At 34.6% G+C, this 18,021-nt stretch overlaps 2 protein-coding genes and 1 pseudogene across 2 annotated transcripts; 2 read left to right on the plus strand and 1 right to left on the minus strand.

Moving 5' to 3' along the window:
- On the plus strand, window positions 1-2,722 carry LOC120202920 (ubiquitin-conjugating enzyme E2 22-like). The gene is made up of 7 exons (XM_039203272.1): window positions 1-122; window positions 871-981; window positions 1,204-1,348; window positions 1,432-1,509; window positions 1,654-1,766; window positions 1,928-2,031; window positions 2,290-2,722. The coding sequence occupies exons 2-7, from the start codon at window positions 979-981 to the stop codon at window positions 2,654-2,656; spliced, it is 810 nt and encodes a 269-aa protein (XP_039059203.1). The 5' UTR covers window positions 1-122; window positions 871-978; the 3' UTR covers window positions 2,657-2,722.
- Window positions 2,723-3,998: 1,276 nt separating this feature from the next.
- On the plus strand, window positions 3,999-12,435 carry LOC120202918 (probable E3 ubiquitin-protein ligase ARI8). Its single transcript, XM_039203269.1, has 15 exons — window positions 3,999-4,289; window positions 5,487-5,611; window positions 5,866-5,971; window positions 6,102-6,192; window positions 6,689-6,861; window positions 7,474-7,578; window positions 7,712-7,800; window positions 8,449-8,556; window positions 8,849-8,939; window positions 9,057-9,146; window positions 10,397-10,444; window positions 10,597-10,668; window positions 10,743-10,842; window positions 11,339-11,465; window positions 11,662-12,435. Exons 1-15 carry the CDS (start codon window positions 4,092-4,094, stop codon window positions 11,933-11,935), a joined length of 1,797 nt encoding a protein of 598 aa, XP_039059200.1. The 5' UTR covers window positions 3,999-4,091; the 3' UTR covers window positions 11,936-12,435.
- Window positions 12,436-14,536: 2,101 nt separating this feature from the next.
- Window positions 14,537-15,200, minus strand: LOC120202922 (annotated as a pseudogene).
- Between the last annotated feature and the right edge of the window lie 2,821 nt (window positions 15,201-18,021).

An 18,021-nucleotide genomic window follows, 5' to 3' on the forward strand; every position in this document is an offset into this window, starting at 1 on the left:
ATAAATAAACAGCTCTCCTCAAAATCAACCAATCAATCATTCCATTTCATACCCAAGGCGAAAGAAAAAGAGGAGAGAGAGAGAGTTCGCCTTCCTCAGGCTTTTGTGCGTAAAGCCCTAAGGTAACCTTGCTCAAATTTCTTCAATCTTGTTCGATCTCGGTTTCTTTATCTATTTTTTGGGGGTTTTATTTTTTATTTTTTGGGGTTTAATTTAATGATTCTGTTGGGTAAAAAAAGGAAAATTAGAATGGTCGATTCTTTCTCTCTTTCGATGATTATGCTTTCGTGGTGAAATGGGTATGTTACAGATTCTTTTCTTTGTTGATCTGTTTTATGGGTTTTTCCTTTTTCTCGTTTTCTAATACGCACTGAGTTGCTGTGAAACGTGTTAGACTTGGACTTGGTGCTTCATTTAGGTTTGTTTTCTGGAGATTCATTTGTTGGATTGAAAACCCTTTTTGGGGTTTTGATTGTATGTTAATAGTTTTTGAGATGCTGATTATAGGAATATAATGCATGAGCCACTGCATGCTTCAAACAGTTTGTTCATTTGCTATTCTTTTTCAACGATACACAAAGTACAAACCCCGATGCTAAGTTAGACTCAATTGAAAGCTGAAAAACTTTATTTTCCAGAAAGAGAATGCATAAGCAGTTGGTAGTTTAAATGTAATTTGCGAATGATATTATCTTTGCTCTGACTATTTTGTGCTGCATATTTAAGCTTTTGAAAATCATTTGATGCTAGTTGTGCCTGCTTGATTGCAAATGAAAATGGAATTCCATTTGTTTTTGTTTCATTTGGAGTGTAAAATATGAACTCTGTTCGTCTTCTGACCTATTTTTATGGCTTGTTTTGTAATTGCAGAATTCTCACCTTTCTCACTGTAAGTAAGTACAAAAGTTGTTGAGCTTTTGTGACGAGTCTTACCAACTTTCTGAGCCTTTTCTTCTAGCATCTTGTTCTTCCCTTAGCATGGTAAGTTTCTGCCATTTGCATAGCACCAATTATTTGTTCAATTGTTAGTTGCATGTTATTCTTTGTCCTAGTTAGCTAAGAAAGACTTAGGCATAGATTCGGATTAATATATATTCCCACACACCCACACTTATATACGGTATGGTATTTCCATTAACTTGTATTTTGAAATCATTATTTTATCGTTTAGGAATGATTATATTGTTTGATTGTGTTTTTTAGGCGACTAATGAAAATCTTCCACCAAACGTTATAAAGCAACTGGCAAAGGAATTGAAGAGTCTTGATGAATCGCCTCCGGAAGGCATTAAAGTTAGTGTAAATGATGATGACTTTTCGATCATTTATGCTGACATTGAAGGGCCAGGCATGTAGTTCTGTCCAGGCAATTTTACTTCCTTTGCCGCTGCTTGTTTCTTTTTCGTTATTGAGTATTTTTTGGCTTTGCAGCTGGGACTCCGTATGAAAATGGTGTTTTCCGTATGAAGTTATTACTGTCTCACGACTTCCCTCATTCTCCTCCAAAAGGTATGTTTAACAGAGTATTGTGGTAAATAAAACCTTGGTCATATTAGGCTTCTGAAATATGATTCTGTTTGTGGTGCAAATATATGTTGAAAAATGTTCTATTTTGTGCAATAGTGAATATTCTGAAGTCCTTTGGTACTGCAGGCTACTTCCTGACGAAGATTTTCCATCCTAATATCGCAACCAATGGTGAAATTTGCGTAAACACACTAAAAAAGGATTGGAACCCAAGTCTTGGATTACGACATGTGCTCATTGTAAGTTCCACTGGACCCGGACTTCATTCTGTATCTGTTTTTTTTTATCATTTTGTTTGATCAGAACTGCCCAGGGACTGCAAATTTCTTTCGTTAATCCAGCTTTAGATCTTTAGCTTCATGTTTTTTATCTTCCTCGGCACTGCTTAATGCCACTGCAGGTAGTTAGGTGTTTATTGATTGAACCATTTCCAGAATCAGCTCTAAATGAACAGGCTGGCAAGATGCTGCTTGAAAATTATGATGAGTATGCCCGACATGCCAGGTGAGGCTTGCCTAACCCATTTAGACCCTTCATTAGGTCTTCAATATTTTGCGATGCGGAAATATAGAACCTTTAGCTGGAAGGGAATAAACTTATTTACAAAATTATTACTTTTGTTATTTGACTTCTACAAACGATCGATCAAGCTTTCAATTCTTGTATTCTATTACGCCTTACATGATATTATAGTATTAGTGATACACTCTTTAAGGAATTTAATCGGCATGCAGTTCTCACAATCTTCTGTCCTTAACACAGGCTTTATACTGGAATCCATGCGAAGCCGAAACCCAAGTTCAAATCAGGAGCTATTAGCGAGTCAACTACAGCACTGAATGTGGAGCAGCGTAACACCTCAGTTCTGAATGTTGAGCAGAAGAATGCAGCAAGCGGTGCCGGGTTATCATTGCCAACCCCGCTCGCTCCATCAACCGCATCGACAAAAGGAGGCAGCAACCCGGACCACCAGCATCAACAGTCTACTGCTCCTGCAAGTGAAACCGGGGTTGGTGGAACCGGCATTGTAGGAATATCAGGTGCCGCACCTAAGAAGGAAGGTTTGCCGAAAGTTCTTGCAGACAAGAAGAAAATGGATGCTAGAAAGAAAAGTCTCAAGAGATTGTAAAGTCATGGTGTCTTAAGTAATAAAACAACTAAAAATGAACTTCATGAGGCGTTCGGAAACTGGTTGTCTGTAATGGATGCTTTAATTTGGGAAGGTGATGAATGCTTTAATTTGCTTTAAAATCCGAATCATCCCATCCGCTTCTTCCTTTAGAAGGCTTTCTTATAATAGCGGACCCATCTTCCTATGCCGTTCATTTAAGCCCTTAATTCAAAGGGCCTTTGCACTCAAAATACCGGCAAAATTGGCCCATTAGGGCATATAAGTTTTTATTTAGCCCATTAGGGCAAGTCAAAATTTGGACGAGTTCTATTGTAGAAAAGACCATAGATCTCAAAATAAATTTTGACTTGTCCTAATGGGCTAAATAATTTACTCGGGTGTCGAAATGGGCCAAATTGGCCCAAAGTACCATGTGTAAGATGGAATTTGTTTAAGGCAACTCCATAATATCAACGTTAGTAAAATATACAATTAAATATATTTAAAAAAAATGCTAAAAATACTCATAAATCTAGAGAAAAAATAATTTTACCAAGTATAATTAAATAAATAGTGTAAGAGGAAGTCGATCGAAGTATCTAATGTCTTTGAGAAGATGACCAGTAACATTTGGCGTTTATAACACGTTTTCCTTTGTTTTTATAGTATGTTTTCATTTGTCTTTTTGATATGTTTTTTTATCATTAGCTATGATGATGAGTATTTTTTGTATACACAATACATCAGACTCGAAACATGTTTAAACGATATCAAACTACTTATTACTTGAATCAACCTATACTGATGTTCATATCTATCTTTTGTTCGAAATATTTTAGATGAATTTTTATTCTTTATATAATTTTTCTAGTTTTCTTACATGAACTCTTATAAAAATATCTTAGTTATACGTCTAATTTACATTTTCGAGGATAAACATTCATTATAATTTTAGATATTCTTTAAATAAAATTGATTGCTTCATAATTGCATTAAAAATTTTCAACATAGATCTTAATTAATTAATCCAAATAGCATTTAGTAAGTATAAATAATTTTTTAAATCTAAAAGTAAAACATATAATAAATTCAAATATTTGAATAAAAATCATCAACCTTATTCATAAAATATCTGCAAATAGCTTAATAATTTACTACACTTTTCATTTCTTTTTCTCCTCTCCTCCCTCAAGTTCGAACTGAATTAACCATTCACTCATTATTAGTGGTGGACTTTATGTCAGCTATATCTCTTGTTTTCTTCACCCGCCGCAATCATCTTCATTTTCAATCTCTGTTATTTCCATAGATTTCTCACCGTCCGATCATTACTCTCTTCTAGGGTTTGCTTTCTCTCAGATTTTTCAATCTTCAATTTAATTGTTGATTCCATAATTCCTATTAATATATTAACAATTAAAAAGAAAGAAAGAAAGGAAAAACAGCAGGGAAAATGGAATCGGAGGAGGACTTCTATATGCACGACGCCAACAACGAATCGGGCGAAGAAGACGATTTCTACAGTGGTGGCGACGACGACGATGCTGGACCCATCGGTGCTTATGATGATTCCGATGACGATGTTGCCGATTACGAGTTCATAGACAACGATTCTGATGATTCCGATTATCTCGTCTATCACCGACACCAAGTATTTATTTTTCTGTTCGATGTTTGCTTTATTTTCACTGATTTTTCATTTTGCTTTTTGGAATTTTAAAGCTCTTGCTACCTTGCTTTTGCTAGTGTTAATTAGTGTATTTGTTGTCATTTGATGATTTGGTTTGCTTTTGGTTAAGTTGTTTGTTGAATCTGTACTATTTAGTTTGGTATGAACTAGGACGAGCTAAGTGACCAGCTCAAATGGTGAATGTGAAAATACATAAGAACCGATAAGATCATAAAATTTGAAAGAGAGAAAAGGATAATTATATGTTTCAACTTTCTATATATATTTTTTAAAAAAGCCTTATTTCTAAAAATAGTTACTTATTTTTCCGTTTTCATAAATTGCCAATTATGTCATTTATCAACCTTAACTAGAAACTAGTAACTTATTTTTCCGTTTACATAAATTGCCAATTATGTCATTTATTAACCTTAACAAGAAACTAGTTAACTGTCCACTCTTTTCTTAACAAAGGCCAACTCTAGTGTGTAATTACTCTGAAGTAATTTGAATCAATTTTTTGGGGTGTATGATTTTTGTTAATTACCCTTAACTACAAGAATAGGGTTGACATAGATTGTATATGTTAGACAAATTGTAGTATATTTTGATGAGGTATTGCTTGAAAAGCTTAGGCTATCAAGATTGATTTTGGTTTTGCCTTGTTTTTCAAATTTTTGACAATATACACAAAGGTTTTGTATTTTCATTGGTGCATTGGTAGATTTGGTTTAATGCAACTGGTATCATTGGACCCTAATAAATAGAAAGGAGACCTCACCTGTGAAAGGAATTTACCTATTCTTTGTTTCTGCAGTCGAAGCTTTTACTTAATATGAACTATTAGATTATGTACAACACAAAGATTACTGAACAGTCCATAGTGAATGTTAGAAAAACCTACCTTTTTCTAATGCTGCATAGTAAACTTACAGCTCTATCTAACGTTTAAAATTGAAACAAGCTCTCTTTGTCAGTCTTATAATTGGTCTTACAAATGTGATAATTTATGCTTTTCACTTGCACAGCATGCATTCAGCTATTGCTATTACCCCCCCCCCAAGCTTATATCTTTTCTCAACCTTGTGTACATAAAAGTTTGTGGTTTTTGAGCCCTTCTGTTAATTATTTTGTTTTTCCCAAGTAGTTTATCCTAAATTGATGTCTTTTTTGTCTTAGCAAAATTATACCATTCTGAGTGAAGTAGATATTCGCCAGCATCAAGAAGATGATATCATGAGGATATCTACTGTGCTCTCCATCTCAAAGGTTGAAGCAAGCATCCTTCTACGGTACTATAGTTGGTGAGTGATCTCGATTGATTTAATTTATGTTATTTGAAATATCTTTACTTCTGTTCCTTTTCCAAATTTCGCAGAGGTTTTTACTTATTTACAAAATTATTTTTAACGGACTTTAACTGCATCTCTGTAAATATAGAGTGAAATTAGCCTTTCTCTGTTTTGATCAATGAGGGTCTATTTTGTAATCTCTTGGCAATGATAAATTTGTGCGGTTTGAATGTTGTAAATGATTTATGTTCATTTTGGACTTACAGGAGTGTCAGTAAAGTACACGATGAATGGTTTGCAGATGAGGAAAAGGTTCGCAGGTCTGTTGGCTTATTGGAGAAGCCTGTAGTTCCATTTCCTGATGGTAGAGAAGTGAGTTGTGGAACACTCAACCTAGAGTTTTCGCATTTTTTATTTTTAGCTAGGATTTCCTATGCTCCTTTGCTCTGTGCTCTTTGACAGCTTATAGCTTTTATTTTTCTTCATATTTCTTTTTTGGCAGATGATTTGTGGGATATGTTTTGAGAACTATCCTTATGATAGGCTTCACACTGCTGCTTGTGGTCATCCTTTCTGTAAATCTTGCTGGGCAGGTCTTTTTTGATCCAGCCATGCTTTATGTTTTTTTGGTTTTTAGTTTTTATGTTCTCTTAAGAAGTTATAGATCAGATTTTGGAAATCTTTTTTGGTCTAAGCAATGGCTGCACATGCTCAGCTTGCTTTGAAGGGGTAAAGTGCTAAATGATGTGTGAATAATTCTATATTTTTACTATTTATCCTGATTATGATGAATAGTCCATATTTTGAAACTATTAATCAGCTTAATAGTGCCCTTTTACATGTAATTTTTTTTTTGTACATTATTATCAACATTGTACTTTAGCTGTATGTATTGTTAAGCTCAGTAGCTGGCCTGACTGTATATTAACCATTATAGCTGTACTTTGTTAACCTTTCTATCGAACTGACCTTCATCTCATTGATTTTTCTGTCTGAGTTTATATGCAAAACTATTTGAAGGTGTGTGTTTACCAACCTTTTTTTATTTTCTTGTGAAATTTTCTTATACACTCTTGTTTTCTTGCTTAGGTTATATTAGCACAGCCATCAATGATGGTCCTGGATGTTTGATGTTGCATTGTCCTGATCCATCCTGTGCTGCTGCTGTTGGTCAAGATATGATTAGTGCATTGGCTTCTGAAGAAGACAGAGAGAAGTACTTCCGTTATTTCATTAGATCTTATGTTGAATACAATAGGAAGGTATTAATACGTAAGATAGCTTGATTAATTGGTCAATTGTATGTTAGTAACATTTAATGTTTTCATTTATTTTTGCTTCACTTGTTAAATTTGCAAAAAGGTTTTATACATTACATTCTTTTACAGTTTTGCAATATATTTATTTTGGGTTGATGGGGGAGCCACTGCATGGGTAAAGAAGTTGTATGGATTATGTTTTATGGTTAGTATTTAATTGGAATGGTTTGAAATTTGTTCTGCTCTTTAACAGTTTTGCTTAAAAAGACATTAACCACTTTCATATCATACATGTGCTATGGTTTATTTTATCCCAAAAATGTGCGTATTCTGGCTTGTAGGATTTAAAATTTTTCAATTTTCCTCAATGATTTTTGAAGTTTGATATATACATTTGAATTTTAAAAAATATATAAATTTTATGTAAACCCATTTTCTATATTTTTTTATATTTCATTTTGTAGACCTTTTTTCTTTTATTTTTTAATTGCTGTGTTGTGTGTATTCAGTACCGTAATCACTAAAAGAAATAGATGTATAACTTTTAATTATTCAATTTTCTCCTCTTTGGTGTTGTAAACCATTTTTATACATTTTTATGCGTTATTTTTGTAGACCAAATGGTGTCCTGCACCAGGTTGTGACTATGCTGTGGAATTTATTTTGGGCAGTGGAAGTTATGATGTTACTTGTCGCTGCTCATATACCTTTTGTTGGAATGTAAGATTTCTTCACATCCTTTCTGGTTATAGTAACTTTAATGTTTCATGTGTAAGAAGTTCTGCTTGACTCTATTTCACTTTTAAAATTGCTAACATGAATTTTGACCCATGATGTGGATTTGACCTTGCAGTGTGCTGAGGAAGCTCACCGTCCTGTTGATTGTGGCACTGTAGGCAAGTGGATACTGAAAAATAGTGCAGAGTCTGAAAATATGAATTGGTAGGAAATAGTAACTAGATTTGTTCTGATACACGAGGTTGTTTAATTCTTTCCAAAATGTGAGGTTCTTAAATTTGTGTTGGTATTTGCACACCTAAAAGAAGAAATTTGCTTGCTTTCCCTTACTAAAAGTAATCAGTATGTGCGTAGAGTGCTTTGTTATCTGAATATCACTTTTTTCTGGAGAAAGCTTGTCTAGATTCAGTCCTTAATCATAATTCTGAAGTCTGAACCTTAGAAATAGTGAAAGGGATTTTTGGGGCAGGGTTGGATGGGGTTATGGGGTGGGGTGGTGTCAGATGATACATTAGGGGGCCGTGGAAATGGTAATGATGGTACAGGTTCTCATTTATACTCTTTGCTTTTAACTCTTTTTTGCTACTACATGTAGTTAAATAAGAATTCCCTTGTACATCTGCACCAATGACAATTTTATATTCTTAAATTATGCATCATTTGACTTTCTTCTGAATATGTTGAAATTCGAAGTGAACAAAGTGAATGCATCTGAATCTTTTATATATATATAAATATATATTTTAAACGAAGTTCCATTTTCTTTTTCTCCTTCTGCCAATATTATATCATTCCATGCTATATTGTCATAATGGTCAGTTTCTCAATCATTGTGACTGTCTTAATCTTCAGGATATTGGCTAATTCCAAGCCTTGTCCAAAATGCAAGCGTCCAATTGAGAAGAACCAGGGGTGTATGCATATTACATGCACACCACCTTGTAAATTTGAATTTTGCTGGTGAGCTGTTAATCTGCTTTAGATATGCTTTGCTTGTATTTTGATGAAACTCTGACATCGAAATTTTATTTGGGTTTATTTTATTTTTTTATTGAAAAACAAAATAAGTAATAGTCCTATTTGTGTGTATTTTTTCTTATTGTATGTTTAGCTTTATTGTCTACTGAACAAGAGAGAGTACTTTTCCTAAATGAAGGCTGGACCTAAGATTTTGTATAAAAAATGATCCTTTCTCTTTCTGTATGTGTAGTGTGTTGTTTCTCCTCTTTCTATTGACCATAGATATATGTAGGCTTTGCCTTGGTGCATGGTCAGATCATGGTGAGAGAACTGGTGGGTTTTATGCATGCAACCGTTATGAGACAGCAAAGCAAGATGGTGTGGTATGGGACTTGTTCTTTGCACTGGCATTCAGCATTTTCCGGGGCTTGTCATTAGTCATTTTGCATCATTATTTAACTGCCCACCTTCAGTTTCTGATCCACAGTATTTATTTACAGTATGATGAGGCTGAGAAACGAAGAGAGATGGCTAAAAATTCTCTGGAGAGATATACTCATTATTACGAACGATGGGCAACAAACCAATCGGTATGTATTACTTGTGAGATTTATAGTGAAAATGAGATGATGCTTGTCATTGTTATTGTTATTAAATCCTATTATGAATTAAACATTGTCTCCCCCTTTCATTAATGTTTTTCCACTTAAAACCCATGTGAAAGACTATCCTGACTTGATCACCATTATTGGTTGATGATTTATTTGGAAAGTTCCGTGATTGGCATAGTTCGGAGAATATTTACATTCTGCACATTTCCATTTTTAAGCCTAGTTTTCTTGAACGTGCATTCAAAAGTTCCATTTGGCACAGTGGACTATGATGAACCTGATTGCCCTTTGGAGCTTTAAAAGGGCTGAGGTGAAAAATTGTCCAGAGAGCTGAACCAAAGATTATTTTATATGCTTTCCATATAAATTTTAAGATGGGTTAGATATGTAGAAATTACTTGAATTCTATTATCAATACTATTAGTTAAGCTGGCCTGGTATAAATTTGTCAGATACATGGCCAAAGTTTCCAGGTTTGCTTGGCTAGTATCAGTTGTTCAGATGCTAGGTATATATATTACATTCTAAAACCGCACTGAAATTGTACTTTACCTGTTTTATTTTTGGTTATACTATTCTAAAAGCCCTGTAGGATGTACTAGGTCTCAGTTGAACTTTTTTGCCCAGGGAGGGTGCTTTGTGTTGAGAGGCATATTGGTAAAAATAGAATGAGCAAGTGCGGAGAAATGCATATTGGTAAAAATTGAATGAGCAAATGCGGAGAAATGTTAGTGGTTTTGTGGTTATGGAATTGAAGAAGTTCTATTTAGAAGGATTTAAGATAGGAACAGTTATTAAAACGATAAAACATGATAGGTTGAAGAAAATCTTACAATTAGCTTGAAAGTGATTGTTCTCTCAGTTATGTATGACCTTTTGATAATCATGTTGCATATTTTTTAGTGCTTTTACAGATCAGCTCAAGCAAAAGGCTTGAGAGAGCACGTGCATCATTTTGCACATGCAGGAATTTTTGTTTAGTTTTCTATATTATTTTTGAAGTTGTAGTCTACTACATTTAATTTTTAATGTTTGCTGGTTACCTGATTAATTAGCTCTTTGCACGAACAACCATGTATATAAGCTTGAATGCATGTAATACGTTAGACTTCTTTCTTTTGATTGCTTAAGTTTATTTTCTGGGAACACTTTCTGGATGAATATACACAATATACTTAAGTGATAAAACACTGGTTGCTACTTCTAAAACTTTTCTTTACTTGATGCAGTCTAGGCAAAAGGCACTAGCAGATCTACAGCAAATGCAATCTGTGCATGTAAGCCAAAATTTGTATAATTTTTGACCAACTATTAGTGTTGCTGGTCAAGACGATTATTTTACTACCGTATATCATGGATGTCATGAAGATAGTTTTTGAAGACTAACAAAAACATTGAAGTGTGCCTGATAATTTTGAGTTTATGGCAGCTTGAGAAGCTGAGTGACATACAGTGCCAACCTGAGTCGCAGCTAAAGTTCATCACTGAGGCATGGCTACAGGTAATTTCCAGAAATTCGCCTGGCTCACTAGCTAAATGTTACTTTAGCTCATCACTGCTACTTTAATTGTCCAGATAGTAGAATGTAGGAGAGTTCTCAAATGGACATATGCCTATGGATATTATTTACCAGAACATGAACATGCTAAACGACAGTTCTTTGAATACTTGCAAGGTAATGCTCTCCGTCTATGAGCTATAGCTATATATGCTTGTCTGGTTTGCAGTTTGTGCCAGTTTTGTTAAGGAGTTCACCTTCGCATTTATGATCAGGCGCATGAGAAGGCTCACTTTTTTGTATGGTGTTGCAAAAAGACCACCTAATTGAAATTATCTTTTATTGTTCTTTTTTTTTTCATTAGTGGTACCATTACTAGTGAGAAATGGGATAACATCCAAGTCTCCACTTTTCAATATTAATGAATCAACAATAGACATAAAACCACAAGGAAATCAATCATATAGGCGACAAAAATGAAAAAAAATTGCATATGTTGTATAAGATAAATCGGACCACATCACAAAAAAAAAAATCACATATACCTTTCTTCACATAAGTATTTTTTTTAGCATTTTCGCCTCGGGCAATATATAAGTTATAGCACCCAAACTGCCCCTTGTGCCCTTAACATGACTAGTTTGCACTACTCATGCTGTCTATTGTCTTTCAGGTGAGGCCGAGTCTGGGTTAGAACGACTTCATCAATGTGCAGAGAAGGAGCTGCAGGTTTACCTCAATGCAGAGGGGCCGTCAAAAGATTTTAATGAGTTTCGGACAAAACTTGCTGGGTTAACGAGGTAAGTTTTTGCTTAAAATATATTCACCACGTAGATTCCTTTTGAAATTCATGATGAAGTAGAATTTGGTGATCTTATCATTATTGAAAAAAATCTGTTCAAAAGCTTTGCATGTGTGGAAAAATCTCATGTTGTTAGAGAGTTGGCAGCCCTTCTTTTGTCTAAATTAATTAGTTATAAAACTTCGTGATGACAGTGTGACACGGAATTACTTCGAGAATTTAGTTCGAGCTCTAGAAAATGGTCTATCAGATGTGGACTCCCGTGGAGCCTGCAGCAGGATGGGCAGCTCGAAAGGAATGGGAGGTGGTAGCAGCAGAGGAAGAAGTGGGAAGGGCAAAGGTTCAACCTCTAGACCCAGCTGTTCCAGCAGAAATATTGACGACTCTGGCCATTGGTCCTGCGAATATTGCACCTTCGCAAACGTCAAGTCAGCCACCATTTGCTTAATGTGCCAGCAGCATCGATAAATTTCATTGGCTATGCCGGATCGGAGCCGGCTTTGCTCTTGATGTATGGTTCCATGGCATAGGGCTTTAGAAGGATTGCCAAAGGGCGAACAAAAGAAAGGTTTTTCCACTTCTCTTTCCATCTCTTAAATCAAATTTTCTGTGATACAGCACCTGAGAAACTGATATCGAGAGAAGGGGTATGTTTACGATATGTAAATTGTATATAGTCGTACGTGTAGGTCCGAAAACCCTTCGACTTACTTCCATTGGAGTCTTTCCGATGTATTCATGTGTTATTTTCTAGGGTCATAAGCGAATCAAGGATTTCAAGCGGACTGCAATGAAAATGCGACGATAGGCTGAGCTGTGACCATCACCAATAATTTGTTGTTGTAACCTTTTTAATTGCACGGGGCACTAAATTTATTACGTGCTTGTATTGTTGTCTGTATAGTTTGGTCAGATGTTTCCATTAATGCTTGTAGATCGGTTGCCGGTGGTGTCGAACGGCATAAATCGAGTGGAGTTTTCTTCGTTTATTTTCCGATGCTCGTTTTAATTACGTCTTACATGAGTTTCTAACACATTCTGTTGTGTTTTCAATAACGTGCTGAAATGAACATGAGATATCCTCTACTTGTTAAGATCAATTCTTTTTTTGCTTATATGCTCGGACATGCTGTCTAGGATGGTTTTTAGTAGGATATTTAAGTGCATCCGTTTACACGTTCAATGATTTTCTCTCCCCTGTAATTTTTATTAGGGTTTAAATATATAACTTCCTTTTTGGATATATGTGCTTTATTCATTCTGGAAACATATCAAACTACAAATAACCAACCCTTTACAACTAGTTAGGGGTGTATTTGGTTTGGTTTTTTACTAAAAATTTAACTGAACCGAAATAAACGGTTTTTTAAAATTTAAACCGAAACCGAATGGTTAAAAAATTGAATTATGTGAAATCGATTTTTTGGGTTCGGTTCGGTTCGTCGGTTTTTCAATGAAAAATTCACTTGAAATTATAATTTTTTTTTTTAAAAAAGTCTATTCGGTTCAATATGGAAGAAGTGTGTTCCATATGGAAAACTCGAACCAAACTGAATCAATAGAATTGATTAATTAAATCAACCCGAAACCGAACCGTTTAAAGGTAAACCCGAACCGAACAGAATCATTTTATTCGGTTCGTGTCGATTTTTTAATTTTCTCGATTTTGTTGCTAAGTCCTATCCCCTGTACTAGATTTAGCTCATTGTAAAGAAACCCGTTAATAGGCTTCTCTTTATCTATGGGCATCCCTATCAATTTACACCTAACTGCCTTCTTAATATATCGAACAATATCATCAACCTATACACAAGTATGTTGAAAAATGCGGAGATTTCTCCCCCTTCACACATAATAGATAAAAGAGTTCCATGTAATTTCCATAACGATCGTAAGCAAAGTCTTACCCTTTAGACGTACAATAGCCCACCTGAGTTCCCAATTTTGATTTCTCACCACTCTATGCAAATGACAAATTCGCAGCACCTTAGTCCACATTGCTTTTGAGAAAGGACAGCCAAAGAAGATATGGTCCCTTGACTCCAAACCACTCCCACAAAGAACATAATCAGCACCCACAATCAATGCAAACGAGATCAATCAATCCCTTGGAAGCCTATTTAAAATGGCCATCCAAGAAATGACCGAATGCCTAGGAATATGGAATCTATGCCACCCCAAGCTATGTCAGTCAACCTTATTCTTCTTATGCCTCACATCTTCTCAAACCTCCGCAACTGTCGGACTAGAATCAAAGAGATTCAAGGATAACACAGTTGATCTCAACTTCAGCATCCTTCTCCAAACCCAACTGCTCCCACTAACCACGATCACATTCTAGAGAGTAGACCCTTGAAATATATCTTTCAACTTAGAGCAAGTTGGTTAAATTTTAATCTCAATCATTCGATGAGTACATGTACAAAACGGAATATTTAAGGAAAGACAGTATAATATAAGGCTAAGAAAATGCGTAACCGGAAATGTTAATTTTGTTTTAACATTTCCGGTGGAGCGCTAACTAAAATGTTAATCTTTTTAACGTTTCCGGTTGCAACCAGAAATGTTACGGAGAAAGTAACATTTTAGGTAACGAAATTAACATTTTAGGTCAAGAAGCTTTTTCTTAAAAGATTAACATATTAGGTAATGAAATTAACATTTTAGGTAGCGTTCTACCGGAAATATAAAAAAAATGTTAATATTTACGGTTACGCCTTTTTTTAACCTTATATTAGATTACCATACAACAAAACTGCCCACGAAAGTTGTATTTAAACTATCTTAAAAGTCTTTCATCCTTTCATTCATTAAGTGATCCAGGTTAAAATTTATACGTCCGTTGTCACCATTGTATTGTTCAATGATGATTCTCCCTTTAATTACTGATTGGATGTGTTCCTCTTCGTCTATAAAATACCTGACTTGCTCTCAATTTTGTCAATACACAAAACTAAATCAAAATACCATTAGCATCTCAAAATGAATCGATCAAATAATAAATGAACCAAAAACACAAAATTAAGCTGCATAGCCAAATCCCAATCCATATCTATATATATATAGCTATATAGATACATACATATACAAAGAATCATAAAAAATTTAAACTTGGAAAGGCCATGGCCAATCCTTCAAATCCTCTTAAACACGTTGCACTTTACAATTACAATTCCCATTCTCATCACCTTCCACATAAGCATAATTTTTCAAGAAGAAAGCAAGTGTCATCACCACCCACTCAAGGCAAAACATCACCGCACAAAGCCCGCCGGCCAGCTTCAATATCACCGCACCATCTTCTTCCCTAACGTAAGACTTCAAATACCCAAGAACTCACCCGTCCTCGTCAATATCAACACCGAGACCGAGCCCTGGAATATGGCTGTCAACACCGTGGCCACCAGGTGAGCCACGTATCATCTGTTGGTGCCTAAAGAAGCCGCAACGCAGCCGGAGACGGCGCCGGCGATGGTCACACGTGGAGGAGGATCAAAATAGGCCGGCGATGGATGGGAAGAGACGGAGGGAAAGCGTGAGGAAGATGCAGCTGGAGGCGGAGCCGAGGAGGATGCAGTTGCAGAAGAGGAAGATATTGTGGGTGTGGTAGTGGGATTGGGTGATTGTGGATTGAGGGATAGTGTTTAAGTGCATGCCCATTGATGGAATTTCGATGGATTTGCAGAAAGAAGCTGAGATTCGATGAAATTTCGATGAATTTGCAGAGATTTGAGATATGGGTCGGATTGAATTTTCTCAGTGAACTGAAGAGTTAAAGATATAAGGATGGCGATCTAACGGATAATTTTGCTTAAAAATTATATTAATGACCATTGTGAGGATGTACCTTCTTTTTACACACTCTTAACGGCTAATTATTTTAGCGAAGAGCAACGTTATATCATGTGACATAGTGTCACCACATTCAATTATGATTTACGATTGTAGTAGTTAAATAACGTGACAATGAACGTTTAAACATCCGTAACGGACATGTTTCAATCCTATATCTCTACGGACAATAATCATCTCTTTAGTTATTAAAATCGCTCGGTTAGTGCTATTTGTAATCCTTTCAAATTTATAAACCGGGGACTAAATCGAGTTTAAGTGGGCCCGAACTCATTTGTTTCAAGTTGGACAAATGGGCCATGCCAACTAACTATTGGAGTCATTGGGCCTAATGTTACACAACTCTTAAGTTAGGGCCAATCATCCTTTGTTAATCATAACAAGAATGGTCTTATAAACCCATTCTTTCATCATCAAAACATTCACCTAATCCCATATTTTATGGGATCATAAGAATTTAGGTTGAAGTTCTATCACAAGCATATTATGTGTAAATTTTGTTTAAATTTATTATAGTTTAAATTTCGTCGCGGATGAACCGTGTCTATAATTATTTTAATTTATATTTTATTTGATTTATACGTTGAATGATTATATATATATAGTGAATGAGATGTATTGTTTATGTTACAATATTTTAATTAGGTTTTTATTTGGTAGGTTGACACATGATTTTGGTCAATTATAGATGGATGGTTCACTAACTAAACAAGTGACCAAAAGAAATGAAATTCTATGCTAAGCAGAAAGCAATAGTTTGAAACATGGAGAGAGAGAGAAGGGGTTAATAATAAGGGTAAAGTACATTAATAGGGGTGTTATTTTGTTGAGTCATCTAGCTTTTAAAAATTATAAAATGGTCCATTGATTATGATGTGTTGCTTTGTTGAATCTTTTGACTATTAATATGTCCCAAGCTCATCTTTTTCCGTTAAAAAATTGATGGTAGTCTGAGTTGGACATAACCTACAGACTGTGATATGATAAAATTTGATATTAGAATCTCAAACAACTATACAACTCATACGGTTCTGGGTCAGATTTCATCATATCTTGATGAACAAGTCAATGTCCACCGTCAATTTTTTTAACAAAAAATGATGAATTTAGAACATATGAATAGTCAGGTGACCATTTTATAACTTTTAATAATCGGATGGTTATTTAATAACTTTTAATAATCGAAAAACTTAAAAAGGGGAGGGACGATTTGTGTACTTGACCCTAATAATAAAGAGTGAGTGGGCAAAGCATTGAATGGAGAAGCCATCATTGCAAAGGTACGTAATGATTACCATGCATGCAATGCAAAGGCAGTTTTTTTTTTCCAATATCAATGAATGAAAATATTGCTTTGGGCTTAGAGATGGGAAACGCAAGTGAGTCTTAAATGCTTTCCTTTTTGTGAATTTTTTATGACATTTCCTCCGCTGCTTAAATTCCCCCACCAACCCTCCCTTTTGTCCTCTGTGTCTTATTCACTTGTCTTCTCTTCTCTATACCTAACCTTTCTCCCCCATTCAATGCTCACATCTCCCCCCTCTCCTCTCTCCTCTTTCTTTTCAACTTCAACAAGGTTCAATTTACATAATTTTTAAATTTACAGGGACCGAAACAGTCATTAGACAAAAAAGTCGAGAGAGATACAGACCCTCCCACCCCTTCTATAGTTTCGACCATTAACTAAATCCGTTAATTGTATCTGATTAATTCGAATATGAACTTAATATAACTCTATTTGAATATAAGATATCCACTTAATGTTTAATTGTTATCATTATAATAACAGTTCAATTTTATATATTTACTAACAAATCAATGTGATACTTTAGTAATGTGATAGGTAGGGGTCTAAACGAGCCGATTCGAGTTTGAGTATTGTTGAGGTCGACTCGACTCGAAAACTTTGAAATGGAGCTCGGCTCGACTCGAAAACTCGTGAACTTAAATTTTTTCAAGCTCAACTCGAACTCGAAATCCTGAACTGAAGATCGTGAGCAGCTCGAAAAGGCTCGAAATGAAGAAAAAAAAATTCTTAAACTTAACTCGATTGAAGTCTCAAACTCAAACTCGAATATGAACCTTAAATACATGAAAATTTTACTGTATTTTAAAAAAATCAATACATAAAGGGTTGGCCTTATTAAGATTTTATTTTTTAAAAAATAAAATCTTAATATATTATATTTTTCGAGCTCCTCACGAGCTTTTCGAGTCGAATATCAAGTAGCTCAATTCGGCTCGTTAAGAACTCTTGTCGAACTCGAGTCGAGTCCATTCGATCCGAGTATTTATCGAGCCTTGATCGAGTCGATCTCGAGTAGCTCGCGATCTGTCTCGTCTCATTTACAGCCCTAGTGATATGCGACACATGATATATGTTAAATTTAATTTTTTAAGATAATTCATAAAAAAATAAAGATTTTAATAAAATATTTGATTTTTTATATTTATAACACGATTATCGTATCTCATGTTCTATTTAGATAGATCAGAAACGTCAAGTTTTTAAAAATTTTAATTTGATCTCTTCAGAAATTATAAAAACTCTTATCATGTATTAATTTTTTTGAATATTTTTTAAATAAATTTTGAATTTTTTAAATCCAATTTAAAAAAAAAAATAAATGAAACGATTTTAAAAAAAATTAAAATTTTAATTTAAGTCTCTAAAAGTTTTAAAACTTTTAAATAGATCCCTC

The sequence above is a fragment of the Hibiscus syriacus genome, unplaced genomic scaffold (assembly GCF_006381635.1).
Source record: "Hibiscus syriacus cultivar Baekdansim isolate YM2019G1 unplaced genomic scaffold, ASM638163v2 tig00009009_pilon, whole genome shotgun sequence".
Lineage (NCBI taxonomy): Eukaryota > Viridiplantae > Streptophyta > Magnoliopsida > Malvales > Malvaceae > Hibiscus > Hibiscus syriacus.